We start from the raw sequence: 19,814 nt of genomic DNA, 5'->3' as shown, positions 1-19,814 counted from the left end.
TGACTTAAAAATTTTTTTTAATGCTTTTATTCATTTTTGAGAGAGAGCCAGCGAGAGAGAGCAAGCATGAGCCGGGGAGGGGCAGAGAAAGAGGGGGACAGAGGATCTGAAGCAGTCTCTGCACCGACAGCAGTGAGCCTAATGCAGGGCTCAAACTCACAAACGCGAGATAATAGCCTGAGCTGAAGTCGGATGCTCAACCAACTGAGCCACCCAGGTGCCCCTAGGTACCACTTTTCATGTTCCTTCTACATCTTCATAACCTGTAACTTTCTTCAGGAAGGTAGCTCTGTCACCCCCACCCCATCACCAAACAAACCTTGGATTCTTCATCCAGCTGCCTCTTGTAATCGTCCACCTGTGATGTCAGTGATGTCTTTATCCGCAGGATTTGATTGAGCCGGCTCTGTGATTCTTCATACTCCCGGCTCAGTTCACCATTTTCAGCTGGGCAGGAAGGGGAATGGGAGAAATAGTGGATGAAAAACTGGCTCCCCAGCCAGATCCTAAGCTATCCCAGTGCATCGTTCTCAAAGTACCCAATAAATATGATGACTTGGTCAAGTGGGCTGGAAGGGGGAGCAATGGCGAACCATTGCCGGCCGCCTAAAGTAAGCGAGCCCAGGAGGGGAGCAGTTGTCCAAACATTGGTGACATCCAGGTGTCTTGCATGAGGTACAGGGCTCCAGATAACGAAGTCCCAGCCCCGGCACGAGATCCCGCAAGGAAGTTTAAAGGAAACAGTGGGGCAGAGAGCCTTTACTTTGAAAATGTAATTGTCACGGTCCCAGAACGTATGCTCCTGTCATCTGTGAACTGATTGTGGGGGCTGGAGGCCAGGAAGACGTGCATGAGCCGGAGAGCACGAGCGAGCTTGTGTCCTGCCCTGTAAGTCATTCTGGTTTTGTGGGAAGTTACCTCGTCCCGCTGAGCTTCACTTTTCTTATCCATCAAAGGGAATATTGATTTTAGAAAGTATTCAGGATGTGGGAAATAAGGCCAAAGGATGCCAGCGGGTTCTCTGGGGTCACACTGCAACGTGGTCTAACTGGCCTGAGGAGTGTTTACTTCTCTCAGGGAGTATGTGTCTGTGAGGGCCCAGCCTCTGCAAGGTTAGGTGTTAAGTGAATAGTGATAAATCACAAATTATTTTTGTCCTAGGATGCAAAGGATTTCTTCTGGTAAAAAACAAAACAAAACCAAGAGGTTGCAGTATTACTGTGTGGTAGGACATTAACCTGTTCTGCCTCTAACTTAGTAAAGTTATTGAAGCCTCCCTTCCCCCAAATGACTATAAATCTCTGTCCTTCAAATGCCCCTTGAAGGCAAGTTCACCATTTTCTGGCTCCCTTACTGGTGACACATGTTTGCTCTTAATATGTGGGTCATGTTTTAAAATGTTTAAAAACTGAATTTTGTCTACCGCCCCTCCTGCTGATCTCTCAGGGTGGTTGGGACAACTGATAGGGAAATGCTTTGAATAGTGTCACTTGTTTTATGTTGCAAAGATGCTGCTTGGGGCAGTCCATGGGTGGAATCAGGTCTCCTGTCTCATCACAGCGGGTGTGAAGTTTCCAAGGCCGAGAAAGCTCCGGGAAGAGGACATGGGTACTCTTTCGGTTTCCTTGAGCATCCCTGTTCTGTTCCACACACTGTTCCTTGGGAAGCTGCAGGGAGAGGCATGCTCACCTTGCAGGCGGGTCCTGATGGCATTGATTTCTGCCTGGTTTCGCTCCAGCTCAGCCACCTTGGCGTTGGCTTCTGCTAAACTGTCTTCCAGCTTTCGGATGTGGGCCTCGGCATTCATCTGCTCAAGGAAGATGTACCCAGTAGGGAAATGGAGAAGCCAGGCCAAACCCTCCCTGCTTTCCACCTGGGTTCCCCTAGTGCAGCCTCCTAGACTACCTCCCTCGTCCTTCTAGAACGTGCCTATCTCAGAACCATCTCCCCCGATCCCCCTCGCCCTGCCCCACCTTATCATTTCTATACATAAACTTAGAGTCTTTGGGTTGGCACACAGACCCTCACTCTCTGGCTCCATCCCCCTTTTCCAGCCACTCTGGACCCCTGAGGACTTCACCCAGTAAGAAAATGCAATGGGCCAATTTAAGAAAAAAATACTAGCCTTAGTTCCAGGGTGTGCAGATAAGATGGGAACTGTGAAGATGCCTCATGAGTGTCTGAAGTTTGGAGATACTGGTTGGCTGAGCCAGGGACCCCAAAGCATCATCCTTGCTCACCCTCGGAGCCCCCTTTCCCTCATGTCACAAGAAGGCTCTTTCTGTGGCAGCTGCTTGATAAATGCGCGTTGAATGGCTTACTCGCTTTTCCTTCTTGCCATGTATCACTTTTTCATTATGGTGATGCATGCATTTCTGTTGTCACTCTTCCTAGTCTGTCACATTTATTGATCTTTTCTTATGTGCCAGGAACTGTTGAAGCCCTCACAACAGCTCTATGAAGCAGGGATTATTGTTATCTCCATTTTACAGAAGAGCACAGTTAGATTATGAACTTGGCCAAGGTTATACACCTTCCTGTGGGATCTGTGATGGGCTCATCTCGATTCCCTTCACAACATCTAGAACATGCCCCGGGCTTGCTGGGGGCTTGGGGAATATATGTGAAGCAGTCAGATGCTGGGGCACGTCCCTGTGACTCTGGGGGGGGGGTCCCCCACCTCACCTTGGACTTCTGCACCGTCTCCATGCTGGCATTGAGGTCGTCGATCTCAGCCTTCATGACTTGCTTGTCCTTCTCCAGCTTGGCCTTGACCCTCTGCAGGTTCTCCACGTGCTCCGTCAGCTCAGCCATGGAGTCCGTGTGCTTCTTGCGCAGTGTGGAGGCCGCTGCCTCACTCTGCAGGGCCGCCTCCTCCAGCTCCCGCCTCAGCTTTAGCAGCTCTGCCTCCCGCTTGCGGTTCTGCTCAATCTGGGAGAGAGAAGCAGGGCTTTAGCAGAACTGACCGGCACTGGTCTCCTTAGGGCAGACGCTGCCTGCCTGCTCAGTGGTGCCCCGATATTTCTGCGCTCCTCTAATAGGATGTCTTGATTGAGATGTCAGTCCCGAGCCTCTGGGTGGATTGCCCATAGGATTCGTTTAGATGGTGTTGTGTGTCCAATTGTGCCCCCCGAGAAGATATGCTCAGTTCTTAACCCCAGATACCTGTGGATGGAAACAGGGTCTTTGCAGATGTAAACAAGGTAAAATGTCATACTGGACTAGGGAGGCCCCTAACCCAATGGCTGGTTGTCCTTATAAGGGGAGAAATTTAGATCCAGGGAGACCTATAAGAAGGCCATGTGACCATGAAGGCGGATGTTGGGGTGATTCAGCTACAAGCAAGGAACACCAAGGATTGCCAGCAACCCACCAGAAGGCAGGGGAGAGTCCTGGGACAGATGCCCCCTGAGCTTCCAGAAGGAGCCCGCCAGGTAGGCCTTGCTCCAAGGCTCCCGATGTCACAGCCCCATGACCCTGCTTCTTCCCATCCCTCTGGTGCCCTACATCCTGTCCCATTGTCTTCACTTTCCCTGCATTGCTGGATGTAGTCCTTTCTTGATGCCTGTCACTCAAACCACCTGGGATGATTTTGTTTCCTCCCAGGATCCCGACCACAGCCACATACCAGCTTTGGTTCTCAGCACTACCCCCTACAACAAGCAGCCTGAGGCCAGGATGGTGAGGGAGTGGGGTGTGCAGTCCAGGGAGCCTCGGGAAAGGACGCCTAGCCTTCCAGTGCTCAGGGACCTCATCCACTTTCCTTCTCTCAGCTCTGACCCAGGGGCCACATTTGTAAGCGACCTGACTATCCGGAATTAGAAGGAGAGTTTCAAGCTTCTGTTAGTCTCCGTGATGCCTTTATGTGAGTTGGAGGAAGAGGCATTCCACACCAGAGGCCCAACTTGGATTCCAGCCCTGGCAGTATGGGGTCACCCCTCTGTATTAACCATGTCTCTATTTTCTGTATTCTTATGCCTTGTCCTCTTGGGGTTTTGCTGACCCTGGACAACAGCCCCTCCCAGGGTAAGCTAACTCCTAGAGATAGCAAACAGCTAGATTTCCAGTGCAAAGCAACCAGTCTAGAGCCCACACCTCCAGCTCCTCCTCTCTGGGGTGCTTATACTCTCAGCCACTGTCCCCCTGCTCTCATTACCCCCATGGTCAGGTACCAACTGGGCTCAGCCCCGGTGCCCCAGAGCCCGCTGAAATTATCCAAACTAACCAGTCCTAAGCCTGCTTCCTCTGCCTTATCCGTTCCTTCCTCAGAAACCACAATAAAGGCTCTTGCCTGCAATTCTCCCCTGCCTCTGCCGCTACTGACCCTGCTGCTTCCCGTGTGGCCCTGCATGGCACGCCCCCTCTTAGGAACTGTAACAGACTGTCTGCACAGTGGCAGTCCTTCCCCTAATCGGCTGGCATTACCGCAGCTCACATTTTCTGAAAGACACGTTGTATCTTACAACGTCTGCCCTCTGCATTCAGTCCCGTGCCGCATCTGTCCTCACCACTGAGCTAAGGATCCCCAGGAGAGAGGGGACCAAACCAGCCCCTCTCTGGCCTCTTCTTTATTATTAATTGTTCTCTCCTCAAGTTAGCCCCAGGAATTCAGCAACAACTAACTGGTCCTATTCTCACTGCTTCTCATCCAGCAGTTTTTTTTTTTTCTCCCTGAAGGCAGGCAGGAACTGGGGTCCCTGGGCCCGTCCCCTCCACAAGGATGGTACCTGAGCAGACGTGGCTCCCCCAGCCTCTTCCAGCCTGTCACTGAGGTCTTCAAGATCCCGGGACAGGTCGCTGCGTTGTTTCTCCACCTGGGGGTGGGGAGGTTGGGTGACCGTGATGGGGAGCCATGTGGGAGCCCCTCCCTCTGGTAAAGACTGCAGTGACCGCATGGTGTCTGTGGGGCTGGGGGCCCGCACTTTGGGAGCTCTGCACTCTGCCTGCCACCCCACACACTCAGTGAAGGATGTCTCTGTCCTCCTCCCTGCACTGGGTGGGTCTCCCTGCCCATCCTACCCCTGGCCCCCGTTTGGCTGAATCTGGAGTTTAGGTGCGTGACGATTCCTCTCCCACTGGCTCTCTGGCCTCATCCTCATCTAAAGCCTCCTTCCACTCTTTGCTGGTCCTTTAACATCTTTGTACCTGTGCAGGGAGGTGCCGTCTCATTCCCTCCGTCTAGACATTCTTTCCCTCGTCAGCCTGTTGAGTTCAGTTCTCCGAGTTCCCAGGCTCATGTTGTCTCCTCTGCCTGCGCTAGGTGGGGCCACGCCACGAATCGTATCTTTACGCCTTACATGCTAATTAATACTGCACCTGTAGCACAGTGCCTGATGCACGGTAGGGGCTCAAGAAACAGCGAGGGCCTTTTCAGTTGGAAACCTGCCCTCCCCTCTGGTGCTTTCCTGAGTGGAGTGTCTACTTATGGTTGGATCGTGGCTGGCACTGGGTCCTTAGACTCAAGTAAGTGTAGAAGTAGTTCATTTACCTTGGCTCTCATTGCCCTCTCAGCTTCCAGTTCTTCCTCCAGCTCCTCAATTCGGGCCTAGCAGACAAATCGGTGGGGGTGGAGGGGTGGGATTTATCTCTTCTGTGTGAAGTTACAGACTTACCCACGTGACCTTTTAGTAGGGAAGTGATGGAAAGGGGCTGAGCATGTGATGGACACTGTCAAAAGCAGAGGGAAACAGGGCACAGAGAGTATGTGCAATGGTCCTGAGGCAGGGGAGAGGCTGGGGTATGAGACCCCTCAAGGAGCCAGCATGGCTAGGGAGTGGGGGGCAGGGACGCTGGGTGACAAGGTCAGGGAGGGGGCAGGGGCAGATTGTGGAGGGCCTTGTCCTCATAGTGGGGGCGTTGACTTTAAGCCTGCATGAGGTGAATGTGGATCAGTGTCAAGGACTCTGGGGCAGCCTTGCTCCTCAGGAAACCCAGGCGGCCAAGCAGCTGATGGGGGCCAAGGTGCCTGGAAGGGCGTTTCAAAAGGAGAGTTGCTCCTTCTCGGTCCTGAACACACCTGATGCTCCTTCAGTTTCCGTTGGAGTGTGGAATTCAGAGACTGTTCATCCTCATACTTGGAGTTGACAGAATTGATTTCCATATCCCTCCTGCAAGAGAAGGTGTGATCTCCTGAGGAGGAGCTCTGAGGGGATACCAGCCAGCTGGTGAGGGAACAGAACCTGGGCTACCGGAGGAGGCCTTGAGCCTGCTGAAACCCATTCATCCCCTAACCCCCTGACCCTCTGCGGTGACAGCCCAGAAGTTCTCGCCCTACAAAAGCCCTCAGAATCTGCTGCACAGGCCTCCCACTCACTCATGCATTTGTTAATCTGACACACGTTTATTGACTGTCTACTATTGCCGGATGCTCTTTGGGGCTCCAGGGACACATCCGTGAATAAACCAGACAGAAATCGCTGCCCTGGTGAGCTTACATTCTAGGGGCTCCAGAATCACATGGGCGCTTTGCCTTTTTAGGGAAAATTTTCTTCCAAAAACTTTCCACAAAAGGCTGTCTCCTTCTGATATGTGGGTTCCACGTGTCAAGGAGCCATGTGTGAGAACTAAGACACCAGAGACCAAGTAGGTGAGCAGGATGGTCAAGGTCACATGCAGCTTCTGGGTGTGCCACAGAAGAAACGAGCCGCGATGCAGCATTAGCCACACGCGTCTCACAGCAGCTCGTGGAGCTGTCAAACTGCCTTGGTAAAATGTACTTCAAAGTTGTGTCGTGCCAATTCTGCCCCCTGAAAGCTTGTCCGTCTCCTAATCTCCATCCCCTCAGCCTCTTGCTTTAGTTCAGGTTATACCTGGACTATTGCAGTAGCCTTCCGGTTGCCTTCCTGCTTCCAGTTTTTCTCTGCTCCACCTGTCCCCCATAGTTACTGCCACAGTGATATTGAAATACCCCTCGACTCCTTGTGATCTTTGAAAGCCCAGCTTACAGGTTTCTGCCAAGACTCTCTGCCTATTGGGGAGGGGCATTGTTCAGTACCAGCCCCCTTTCTGGCGCCCAGCTGGCCCTGTGTGAGACTAGGAGCTCCCTGTGGATGGGCAGCGTCTACTGTCCCCTCCCTATGTGCTCTGTAGCAGGCACCGTGCCTGGCACATAGTGGGTACTAGGGACGTGCGTTAATACATGTGAAGCCCTCGGCACGGTGCCCAGCACCTGGCACCACACAGAAAGTGCTAATGTTACGGATGAAATGAATGACCACACGGACGTACTTTTTCACCACTTCCTCGAGGTCCAGCTTGGACCGCTCCATCTCGTTGAGGTTGTCAATGGTTATCTTCAGGTCACTCTCAGCCTTCCGACGGGCCTTCTCCACCTCCGCCCGGATTTTCTTTTCTTGTTCCCAGTTATCCTCCAGCTGCAGAAACAAGAAGAGCGAGAGAAAATGCGTGTGTTGAGGGGAGCGGGGTGAGTCTGAGGCCAGAATGCAATTGAGGAACCAGACTGGGCCTGGTTCCTTAGCTGTGGCAACAGAAAGGCCCTCATTTCCTCAGGGGGACGTGTCAGTCCAATTCCCCAAATGTATTTGAGGACCCTGGGCCCCATGACAGACCTGGCCCTTGAGCTATAGAACTGGCCCCAGCAACAGGGCATTACCTCATGGATCTGGGTGCTGAGCTTGCTGTTGGTCTTGGTCAGGTGGTTCACCTTGTCCTCCTCAGCTTGCAGGTCGTCAAGGGTTTTCTGGAAGGAAAGATCTTGTATGTCCCACGAGACATGCAGAAGCAGCTGAACAGACCTAGTTCTCTGCCATCACTTCTGAGCTGGGTTGAGTTGACTTCAGGGAACAGCTACTGAGTCCCTGGCCCTGGTGCCAGGTGAGGCAGGGGCAGACCCGAGCACCCGTTAGCTGTAGGTGGGCCCTCAATGGTCAGTGGGGCTCTGGCTCTCCATGGGGCATGCAGGAGGTCTGTTGGGGGGCTTTTGTTCACCACCATGATTGGGGGCCCCACTGGCACTTAGTGGTTCCAGGGATGCTGGACATGCCTCGCTCTGGACATGCCTCGCTCTGGACAATCCGGTACCGTGAAGCATAATTCTGTAGTCCGCACACTTGATGCCCCACCTGGGCATTCACGTACGTAAAACAACAGTTCTACTCTTCTAAACCCAGCAGCCAGGACCACTGGACACATAACTCAACTTTTTTTTTCATTTAGTATACACTATATTTTTAAAGAATGATCTACCATGAAAACTGAGAGATTTGTTATTGTCAAAATCTCCCTGAGAGTTCTTCACCATTTTGTAAACCCGCATCACTGACGGCAGCCACACTTTGCCGTCAACGTCACCAACACACCCTCTGTGCCCGTCCGTCTTCGGCCACCTAGGCAGGCTCGGGTGTTCAGCCGACTGCTCACGACGTCTTCTAGTGGATCCGCCTGAGCGCTTACACACGGACAGCCCCGTTATTTATTATAAATTATATTCCATTCATTTCCCCCTTAAAAAGAAGGGCACTCTATTGATTTTTTTGAAGGTATGTATTAGCTATAATAATGTTTATTTTACGATAGTAAAGAGAGGCTTCCAAAATGCAGTCTGCCCTCATTATTTGTGGATTATCTATTTTCCAGTTTACCTACGAGCTAAAATTTATGTGTAATCCCAAATCAATACTTGTGGTGCGTTCATGGTCATTTGCAGACATGCGCAGAGCAGCGAAAAGTTTGCATCTTCTGGAGCGCACATTCCCAGCTGACGTCAAATAAGATGATGCCCCGCCTTCTTGTTTCAGCTCATACTGCAAACAGGTGGCTTTTTCATAGTCTATTTAGCGCCATGTTTTTTTACATTTTTTGTGCTTTTGTCTTGGTGAGTTTGGCTCATAAAATGGTGCACCAAGCACACTGGTACTGTGCTATCTAGTGTTCCTAAGCACAAGAAAGCTGTGCTGTGCCTCACAGAGGAAATTTGTGTGTTAGATAAGCAACAGGCATGAGATACAGGGTTGTTGACCGTGAGTTCATTGTTCAGGAATGGACAGTGTGTACCAAGTAGTGTCTTACACAGAAACACACATAAAACAAAGTAATGTGTTGATTGATTGACGAAAACATGACCAGAGGCTTGCAGGAACCTAACCTTCTATTTCCCCTTAAAACCGAGGTTCAGTATTGGGGCACCTGGGTGGCTCAGTCAGTTGGGCATCTGACTTTGGCCAGGTCATGATCTTGAGGTCTGTGGGTTTGAACCTCATGTAGGGCTCTGTGTTGACAGCTCAGAGCCTGGAGCCTGCTTCGGATTCTGTGTCTCCCTCTCTCTCTGCCCTTCCCCTGCTCGCTCTCTGTCTCTCAAAATTGAATAAATGTTAAAAAAAATTTAAAAACAAAAATGGGGGTCCAGCATTTGTTTATTCAGTGTTTGTGGTGACTTTATGGGACATAACTACCTGGGATAATGAGAATCGACTGTATTTGTTATAAAAGGGGGCTCTGAGTTTGAAATGGTTGAGGGTTACAGTTTAAGGGGAAGTATTTCCAGAGGCAGCAGAGAGAGGCACTAAAGGGGATGTGCTGTGGGTTCATGGTGTCAGCAAACATGGTGATGGGGGTCTGCTGTCTGGTTCTGGGCTTCAACTTGCTCTCTGCACCTGTGTCTTCAGAGCTAGGAAGTGGTCTGTGCCAAGGTCAGCACTAGTGGCTGGTCAGAGCTGGCTCTGCTTGCAGGAGCCTGAGCTCATAACGGTCAAACGGGTCTCCTCACAAGAGCTCATGCCCTTTGTCACCGAGATGTATTGGGGTTCACTGGTGCTTTAACACCGGCAGGGCACTCATCCTGATAAGTCTGGGGACCCTAGCTTCCAGTGCACCTGGGATCATCTCCTCATGCCCGCTGCCCCTCTTTCACTCTCAGACTAGTCTGGGTGATAAATTATATGGTCGCCCCACTTATAACAAACTTGGGAGGAGAACAACAAGACATGACAGTGCCCGCTTCTCTGATGAGGAAATTGAGATTTAGGAAGACTGACTTCCCTATAGGCCCCAGCTGAGGGGCAGCAAAACCAGGGTCTCCAGTCTCCGAGCTCCACCTGCTGTGCCAAGTAGAAGCCCGTGGTGCCTACCTGGTGCAGCTCCTCCAGGGCCCTCTTCTCCTTCTGGAGCTTGGCGATGGAGTCTTCACGGAGCGAGAGGTCCCCGGTTAGGGTGCGGACCTTGTGATCCAGAGCCTGGAAACGGGCAGGAGAGGGACAGGCCTTTAAGGCTGGGAACAGCCTTGGAGGGGGAACAAAGAGGGAGGCGCTTGCTCCGAGAGAGGGGCTCTTCAGCTTGGCTGCGGTCCAGAGTCACTTGGGAGCCTGAGAAATGCTAGTGCCCAGGGCACACCCCAGGCAGGTCAGAATCTGAGGGTGAGGGCAGCAGTGAGAACCACCAGTCAGGCCTTGGCTCTTCAAAGCCTGGCCCTCAGACATCAGCAGTGTCTGAGAGACGTGGACCCTCGGGTCCCAGCAGACTTGCTGATGCAGAACCGGCATGTTATCAAGATGCCAGCACTTTGTGTGCACATCAGAGCTGAAGAGGCACGGGCTTAGGCAGCATACACCTTCCCCTGCTCTGGATCCCCCCCGCCAACTTGTGAGGGTAAGAAGGGGGCTTCGGGGCCAAGGGCCCACCAGATGGTATCAGGAGCCAGGGGCTCCCCCTGGAGCCGACTGGAAGGGCAGCAGCTGCTTGTTTGGGCAGAGATCCAACAGCTAGTGGTGGCCCCACGCTAGAGAGAGGGTTGTCTCTTCTGGGAAGAGGGGAGAAGGCAGATGTAGTGAAGAAGAACGTTCTGTGAGGGGCCCAGGGACGCTGAGTCTGAGTGGGCCACAGGCTAGCACAGACACCTGGGTTTCACGGGCACAAGGAGAACCAGTCAGTCCTGAGCCTGGATGTCACCATGAGGGAAAGAGCCCTCATCCCTCTAGCTACTTTGTCCCGATGGAACTTTCTGCAGCAACAGCCACGTTCTCAGTTCAATGCGGTAGCACTAGCCTCGTGTGACTATTGAGCACTCGAAATGCTGCTAGGTCAACAGAGGAGTCACGTTTTCCATGGCGCTGAGTTAAGTTAAACTAGCCCCATGTGGCTGGTGGCTAGGGTCCTGGGCGGTGCTGCTGAGGGGACTCCAGGTGGGACCCCCACAGGGTTTCCTGTTCCCGAGGGGGGTGTAGTGAGGCCCCAGGGCCTCCTCACCTGCTTCTCCTTCTCCATCTTGGCCAGTGTGGTCTCCAGACCCTCCAGGTCCCGCTTCAGGTCACTCATCTCGCCCTCCAGCTTGCGCTTGGTGGCGCTCAGGGAGGCCGCCGTGCCCTCCTCCTCCTCCAGCCGCTCCCGCATGTCCGAGATCTGGCTCTCCAGCTCCATTTTCGTCTTCATCATCTGGGTCAGGCGCTCCTCGGCATCTATCAGGTTCTCTTGCTCCTGGTGGAAGAAAGAGCGCCGGTCAGAGGGGGTCCCACAGGGGTCTGGGCACTGGCCCCGAGCTCCTTGTGATGCGTGTGACAGAACAGAGTCTCGCAGTGCTGTCCCCAGGCCACCAGCTGCATCACTCGTGAGCTGGTTAGGACGCAAGATCTCAGGCTCCACCCGAGACCTGCTGTGTTGAAATCTGCCTTTGAACAGATCCCGGGTGGTCAGGTGCACCTGAAGGATGTAGCCAGTGGTCCAGGACAAGTCGAGGACACACAGGCTGCACACCGCCGGTAGTTGGGGCTGAGCCCGGGAGTGCCTGTGCTTCTGTCTGCCAATGGGGAGTGACTATCTGCCCAAATGACTCCCAGCATCGATCTAGCACCTTTGTGTTAACGAACCATTTCCCACCCACAGTTCCTCCTTATAACGACCCCAAGAAGCAAGCGAGGCAGATGTCACTGTAAGCGACGGCTTAGAGATGAGGGACCTGATATGCGGAGGTGGGGTCGTCAAAGGTCAAACGGACAGTACGTGGCAGAAGAGGGACACCCTGGGTGTCCACTGGGGTCTCCCCAAGATGGGGTCAGTGGCATAAACAACAACCGGCCACAGACTCAAACCAGACCAGCTGTGTGACTTTCGGTTCGTGGCATAACATTACTGAAATTCAGTTCTTTGTCTGGAAAATAAGGGAAATCATCACTGTGAGGCATTAAGGGGTGGGGCCCATATGTAGGTGCTCCCATAAGCGGGTGATTCTTTTATTACGGGGGTCTCTCTCGTATGCTGATTCTCAGAAGGCTCACCCCCCACCTGCCTCCCTGGGTCTGGCTCTTAGTGGCCCCGGGGATCCTGGTAGTTGCCAGGGCCCCCAGCTCCCGCCCTCCCTCCGGGGCCCCACATACGGCCTGTAGCTGGATGGTGAGGTCATTCTTCTCCTGGCTGAGCGTGGCCATCTTCTCCTCCAGCTCCTTTACCCTGCTTATCAGCTCCTGTGTCTTGCACATGGCGTTCCTCAGCTCCTCCTCCTTGGCCTTCATCTCCTCCTCTTGCCGAGCCACATTCAGGAGCGGCTTGACCTGAGTGGCGGGCGACACCCTATGGCGTTAGGGGGATGGGCCGCGGGGGCTCGGTGGTGGGCTGTGGGCTCTCCCTGAGACAGGACCTCACACCCCCATCGGGGCGGAAAGCAGCCATGAGGGAGTCCCTCTCCACAGATGCCAGCAAGTATCTCTCGCCTCCACAGAGAAGGCCCTTCCTTGCCTAGGACCAATTCTCAGGGGTCTCTGCGATCCTGACAGACACAGTTAGGTGTTCCTTGGCGTCTAGTCCCATTCAGGGCTCACACCATTCTCTAAGCTGTGTGTGCCTGGCCGAGTTCAAGCTCCGGTTTCCCTTGCCTTTCTCCCTTACGGGGTCCTCCTCCTTGCTGTCTCCCTCTCTTCCTGTCTCTCTATCTCTGTCTCTCTCCCCGTTTCTGTGTCTCCGTCTCTCTGTCTGTGGGGACCTGGGATACTGCAGAGGTAAGTTCACATAAACGCACAACTACACGACATTTTTATTCAGTGAAAGCCTACCAGAACGTGTTGGGTTTTTTTCCCCACTGACTCATCCTATCTGGCTTAGATAAGACTAGAGCATAGTTAAAAACTAAGAGTAAAGGATTTTTATTTTATTTTACTTTTTTTACTCATTGGAACAGGACCTTGCTTTGCCATGTTCAATTAGTGAAGTGTTGCTTTCTAGTAAAGAACAGAGAAGTTTCCAGGCTTTGTCTCCTCATCTTCTCTGACCACTGGTGTCCTGCTTGGGAGGAATCTTAAAGGCTGTTGGTCTGGGGCTTCCCAGAGGGCAACACAAATACCGAGGGGGCAAGTGAGATAGATTTAAGCCTTGCATAGAAATGCTTTGATTTTCATTGTTACACAGTTACTTTAAAAGTAACTTTTTTAGGGGCGCCTGGGTGGCGCAGTCGGTTAAGCGTCCGACTTCAGCCAGGTCACGATCTCACTGTCCGTGAGTTCGAGCCCCGCGTCGGGCTCTGGGCTGATGGCTCAGAGCCTGGAGCCTGTTTCCGATTCTGTGTCTCCCTCTCTCTCTGCCCCTCCCCCATTCATGCTCTGTCTCTCTCTGTCCCAAAAATAAACGTTGAAAAAAAAAATTAAAAAAAAAAAGTAACTTTTTTAAATTTAAAATTGTCTCATGTTTATATGTTTTGAGAGAGAGTGAGCTTGAGCACAAGCGGGGGAAGGGGAATGAGAGAGAGAGAGAGAGAGAAAGAGAGAGAGAGAGAGAGAGAGAGAGAAAATCCCAAGCAGGCTCCACACTGTCAGCACAGAGCCCCATGTGAGGCTTGATCTATAACTGTGAGATCATGACCTGAGCTGAGATCAAGAGTCGGACACTTAACCGACTGAACCACCCAGGCACCCCTAAATTTCTTATTTTTTTAATTTATTTTTAGGGGTGCCTGGATGGCTCAGTCGGTTAAGTGTCTGACTCCTGATCTCGGCTCGGGTCATGATCTCACAGTTCATGGGTCTAAGACTCACGTGGGACTCTGCACTGGCAGTCTGGAACCTGCTTGGGATTCTCTGTCTCCCTCTCTCTCTGCCCCCCCCCCCCCGAATGAACTCTGTCTGTCTCTCTCAAAATAAATAAACTTAAAATATATACAAATAAAAAGTAAAATAAAAATTTCAAAATAAAAAAGTAGCTGGCATCAGGAAAGCTCAGTCATGGAACAGGTGGGGGAAGGACTGGTAATGACCGAACTTTGAGAAATGCTCATCTGGACTGCTCTGGGATCTCAGGCCCTCGAGGGGGCTGGCCTGTGTGGGAGAGCCTTTGGGGAGGCAGAACTTACTATCCCTGCTTTGAATCTGTGGTCAGCACTGAGTGTTAGAAAGCGCTTTCCCATGGGGAGGGGAAGGAAGCTTCCACAGGAGCCTTGGGGGCCTCAGGGCCACCAGAGATGACCTAGAGCCTGATCCACCCTCCTCATGGCTGTCCCTTGAGACACCACCATCCTCCGACTCCTGAATGCAGCCCTGCATCCGGCCTGTGCTGGTGCCCAGCAGCACGTTCCCTTTGAATGGAGGCCCGAGGTGGGGACCCCATCACCCAGTATGATTCCACCTGCACCAGGAGGAAGGCTCCCTGCCTGCTGCGTTGGTTAAGGGCTGACTCACTGCCCTCTCAGCTGTCTCGGAAGGACCTGGGAAATAGGCCGGATCCCACGATTTCCTGAGCTCGCTCCAGCTCTGAAGCTGAGGACCTCACTGAAGGAGCTGAAGATGCCTCAACATGTGCAGGGGGAGGGGCTGACGACCAAGCCCCCTTTTTGTACTGAGGGGCTTTCCATCCTAAGGGGGTGTTATTTGGAGGGATGACATGAGGCGGGAAGGTCCTCTGTGGTTTTTCTCAGGGAGGAATTAGCCCCTGACCGGAAGGGGACTAGATTCCTCATTTGTCTCCCAGGCACCCTCATTGGTGGACTGTCCCTGCTGCATCCTGTGGCCTCCCACCCCCAAGAGGCACCTCCCCCCCAGGACTTCCCCCCCACCCCCCCAGACACACACAACGCACTGGTAGCTGCAGCCCAGCTAGCCTGGCCCCTCAGCCCTACCTTGTTGTATAGCTTCCACCAGCCCCAGAAACGCAGCTCCAGGAACTTGCGTGTGTTCCGCTGGATGACTTTCAGGCCAATTCTGCAAAAAAAGGAAGCCGGGGTTCCCTGGATGAAAGTGCAGGTGTCAGGGCCTGGCCTCCCTGATGGAACGGTTCCACCCAGACAGCACAAGGCTGAGACAGACCACTCATTTCTTCTTACATTTCCTTCCTTCCTCTCCCTCATGGGAAATCACCCATTACTCTCTGAGTCCTATCCATTCTGCAGTCTCTGGAACCCACCACCCTTGTCCCCTCCAGCATCACTGGACTGTCATTTACCGAGGACCTCCTGCATGCCAAGGCCCTGCTGTCCTACACTCAGCCCCTAACTTGTGTCACTGCCTTCAGTCACGGTCCCAGGGAGGGCGTGGGGGGGGGGGGCAGTGGATATCAGGACCTCATTATTGTTATTTGCTCATTACTGTTATTATTACTAATACTATGCCCACAAGGAACCAGAGTCAACCACAGGTCAGCCAGGGTAGCCTGAGTTATTTTCTGATGATCATTTTAGAAAGATGGCTGGAAAACACAATTCAGAGGGCAAGGATTTGGAGTGAGGACTTCTGGATTCCAGTCTTGACTCTTTCTGCCTGGATCTGGGCCGGTTCCTTCACCCTTCTGACCTCAGTTTCCACATCTGCGAAGCAGGGGTGCCAGCCCTGCCACCTCCCTCTGACAGTGTCATCACATGGACCAATAAGGGGAAGTCTGGGAAAGTGACTTGAAGGCTTTAAGAGAAGGGTCTGTATTAGGTGGTCCCTCTTATGGGTTGAATTGTGTCCCCTCCCAAAAGATCTGCTGAAGTCTTAACCCCCAGTGCCTGTGAATGTGACCTTATTTGGAAATAAGGTCTTTGCAGGTGTCATTACTTAGGTTAAGATGAGGTCATACTGGAGAAAGGTGGACCCCTGACCCGAGATGGCAGGTGTCCATATAAGAAGAAGGAAGGCCGTGTGGAGACACAGACAGAGAGAAGGTCTTGTGAAAACAGGCAGAAACTGGACTGATGTGGCCATAAGCCAAGGAACGCCTGAGGCCACCAAGACTACAAGAAGCAAGAAAGGATCCTCCTTTAGAGCGTTCAGGGGGAGTGCAGCCTGCAATATTCCTTGATTTCAGACTCCTGGCCTCCAGCGCTATGAGAATTGCCATTGTTCTAAGACACCCAGGTTGTGCTGCTCTGTTCCAGCAGCCACAGGAAGCGAATACAGACCCCAAACAGGGTTCTCTGGGCCAGTGGAGATGTCGCCGCCCTCCCCTCATCTCACAGCCCCGAGTCGCTACTGGAGCTGACCGCTGGGTGTGTGGCCGGGTGCCCGGTCATTCTGCATGGATGCGCGTGGCTTCAGTGGCCCCGCCCCACCCGTGTTTGTGAGTGCTACCTTCGCTCCAGCATCTTCTTGAACTCGATCCTCATGAGGAAGCCCCGCAGGCGACACTGCAGCATTGTCATGATCTTGGCCAGACGCTCGTCCCGCATGTCCTCAAGCTTAGCCAGGATGCCCGCTCGGAAGAATACCTGTGGGAAAGGCACACTCCTCTGCACGTGGCCCAGCTGTTGCCGATGACGGCCACTTGTGAGGCAAGCCTCAGAGGTTCAGAAAGGGCCTTGAAAGTTAAGAGACCCAGTCTGGTGCTGGTGTTTGAGGCCCCTTGGGAACAGCTGGCCCTGGCCTGGACGTCCCCAATAGCGGGGCCACTGCCAGCCTCTGTGTCTGTTTCCTCTCAGCCTCCTATGGGTTCCAGCTCTGGCCTTGTACTCGCCGGCTGGGTCACCTTGGATGCGCCTCCTCACATCTCAGGGCCTCAGTTCCCCATCTGTGAAATGGGGATGGTGATCCCTCCCTGACAGGGCTGCTATAAGGAGTAAATAGAGATAACTGGGTGGGAAAGTCTCACGTAAACTGTGAAGTGGTAAGTAAAATATGATAGGCTGGGGCACCTGGCAGCTCAAGCATCTGACTCTCGATCTCACGGGTTCATGGGATCGAGCCCCACGTTGGGCTCTGCGCTGACAGCTCAGAGCCTGTTTAGGAGTCTCTCTCTCCCTCTGTCTCTGCCCCTGCCCTGCTCACACTCCCTCTCTCTCAAAATAAATAAACATTAAAAAAAAATGTGTTAGATCGTCATAATCCTCACTGCTGTGGTGACTGCCCAGCACGACAGTGGCAAGGGGCCTCCTTTACTGCTATGCAAACGGCCTTTAGACAGTCACCGTCTCCCAGGATCTGGGAGTGAGAAGAGGGGGTGGTGTTGGGCGGGGGAGAAGTTGACTTTGTAGAAAGGATACAGAGCTTTACCAGTGCTGCACAGTTTCAGGCACCCAGCTCTGGTGTGTGTGAGAAAGCTTTGCAGTGGGTTAGAAAGATCAGGAAATACCCAACTTTGCAGTGTGTTAGATCAGGAAACACCAGATTTCCAGCAAATACAGATTAAGGTTGCAAGGTAACATTCACTCCTCCCTCCACCTGTGACTTTTAAGACTTTTCGAGAGCACGGGTGTTGGCACGGTTGTGGATCAGGGGAGGGTAGGTTGGTACAACAGTTTTGGAAAAAGGGTTGGCATTCCCTCATCAAGTTAGTTGTTTGCATACCCTGAAACAGTCAACTGTCCTCTGCCGTGTTAGTACGTCTCAACCCCGGCTGCACATCTCTCCTACCTAGAGGGTTGGAAAGATACCGATGCCTGCACACAGTGATTTCAAACAATTTCTGGAGTGAGGCTCAGGCATTGGTATTTTTATCCCTCCCCAAAGTGATTCTAATGTATAGCCAAGGTTGAGAATTTCGTTCTGGAGAAACCTCTACACGGGATCATGTGCAAAGATACTCAAAGCAGCATTTGTTGATAACTGCAGGGGGAAAAAAAATCAATTTCCAAGGGCAGGAGAAAGGATAATTGTTATGTGGCTGTCTGAGGCAGCATGATACGGTGGTGACAATGAGTCAATGTCCTATACTGACCAACAAGAATGAATCTTGGAAACATGAATGAGTGTTAGAAGCATGCTACAGAAGATTATATCGAGTGTGGTACTTTCATGTGCATATGTGACAAAACTATTTTTTAAAAGGCAAGGGGATGGTTAGCATTCGGAGCAAGGGGTTACTCCTGGGGGTGGGGAGGAAGGGGAGGAAAGAGATGAGAAGAGATTCTGGATTTTTAAGTGGGCCCATGGGTGGTGACTTTATTATCAGTTATGTTTCATAATGTAACATCTTTTTATAGGCTTCCAATAGGACATGATAGAAACTTCTAGAGGGATAGAAGGAGCCAGGAGACCTGTACCTGGCCTCAGCCTCCTTGGATGTGCTATGTGACCTTAGCCAAGCCACTCCCTCTTGGGAGGCCTCTAACTCCCCTCCTGTTCAATGGGAGGGCAGGACCCTGAGTCCTCCCAGCTCTAAGACTCTGTAACTCCACACCTTGAGGCCAGGAGCAGAGCTCTTGATTAAATCCTTTATGCGGATGCTATGGATACCAACAGGAAAAGAATGGAAAAAAATGCTCCCTCCACCTGCCTTCCTCCCCCACAAAAACCCAAAGAGCTAGCTAGCCATGATGGGGTAGAGACATTGGGCTTGATTTCATAAAATGTTTCTTGATATTTCAAAATGAATTGTCATTGAGTTGTGTCCTTTTAGGAGCAGTGAGGTGAGCATGTGGCTGGGTGTGGGGACACAATTTACAGGCAAAATCATCCTGTTCTCTGTTCTGCCTCTGCCACCAGAGCCTGCCTGGTCCTTGTCCCCAAGCATGATATGGAAGGGACAATGACTGAATGTCATGTACCAACCAACACGGTTGAATCTTGGAAACTTGGGTGAAGCTTGGAAAGCTATCCCCAGGATCCCCAGGACTCTACCTGGACCTGAGGTGCCCAATGCAACATTGAACAACAGCAAAATGCAGTCCATTTGCCCAGCCAGTAACTGCATCAAATGTTGGCAACAGCAGCCCCATCCCCTTTCCCATGACCCAGTGTCGTGCGGCCTGGGGCCTGCTCCATTCTGCCTAGTACTGTGGAATTGGGCACATCACCTCCACGACCCTCTCCAGGCTTCCTCAAGGTTCCGCTCCTTCAAAGGTGGGGGTGGGGAAAGGAACCGGTCTCTGAGGTTCTCTCCCACTCAAGTATTCAGCGACTCTATGACAAAACCTGCAGTGTTCCTGTAAGTCAATTTAGCTATACACAGCATTTCTAATTGTGAAGGAGGCCAGAGCTCGCAGTTCTGGAGGATTCCAGAGCAGCGTTACAATTCTGCTAATGCTCACTACCACGAAGCAAGCTCTAGGGGCTTAGGGACTCTTCCTGTTCTGTTCACTGGTGTATTCCTAGAGCCTTGAACCATGCTTGGCACATGGAGGTGCTCTATGAGCATTTGCAAAGTGTCCGCGTCCTCTACCAAGCCTGTAGGGAAGCCATGTTGCCTGTGCCATCCATGAGACTTGGAGAGGTAGTTGATCTGTCCTGGGCTACACAGAACTAGGCTTTGAGCCTGATGCTCCTGAATGTAAAGCTAGTACCCGTCCTGAGTCGCCCTGCTTGTCATGTTGGGTGCAGTCTGTTTGGGCAGCTATAGATGGACACCTTGCACCATTAGCCTGGCTGGCCCTTACAGTCCCGACAAGATTCTGCAGGGCCAGGAAGTGGGACAGACACACGGCAACCCAGGCCCTGTGAGTCAAGATCAGGCAGCCTCTCTGAGTCACCCCCAAC

General features: G+C 52.4%; 1 protein-coding gene across 1 annotated transcript in view; it reads right to left on the bottom strand.

Moving 5' to 3' along the window:
• The window catches only part of LOC125154128 (myosin-16), a 65,391-nt gene that overhangs the window by 20,318 nt on the left and 25,259 nt on the right, over window positions 1-19,814 (bottom strand). Inside the window, exons 20-32 of the mRNA XM_047837874.1 lie at window positions 16,476-16,612; window positions 15,047-15,128; window positions 12,324-12,497; window positions 11,200-11,427; window positions 10,086-10,190; window positions 7,613-7,699; window positions 7,228-7,373; window positions 6,017-6,107; window positions 5,489-5,545; window positions 4,728-4,814; window positions 2,686-2,931; window positions 1,690-1,807; window positions 320-447 (exon numbers count right to left, since the gene is read on the bottom strand). Of these exons, the coding sequence (XP_047693830.1) occupies window positions 320-447; window positions 1,690-1,807; window positions 2,686-2,931; window positions 4,728-4,814; window positions 5,489-5,545; window positions 6,017-6,107; window positions 7,228-7,373; window positions 7,613-7,699; window positions 10,086-10,190; window positions 11,200-11,427; window positions 12,324-12,497; window positions 15,047-15,128; window positions 16,476-16,612 (1,686 nt within the window). The remainder of the gene's footprint in view (window positions 1-319; window positions 448-1,689; window positions 1,808-2,685; window positions 2,932-4,727; window positions 4,815-5,488; window positions 5,546-6,016; window positions 6,108-7,227; window positions 7,374-7,612; window positions 7,700-10,085; window positions 10,191-11,199; window positions 11,428-12,323; window positions 12,498-15,046; window positions 15,129-16,475; window positions 16,613-19,814) is intronic.

Source organism: Prionailurus viverrinus, chromosome E3, assembly GCF_022837055.1.
Source record: "Prionailurus viverrinus isolate Anna chromosome E3, UM_Priviv_1.0, whole genome shotgun sequence".
Lineage (NCBI taxonomy): Eukaryota > Metazoa > Chordata > Mammalia > Carnivora > Felidae > Prionailurus > Prionailurus viverrinus.
Note: the sequence above shows the minus strand (reverse complement) of the source record. Positions and strands in the feature narration are given on the sequence as shown.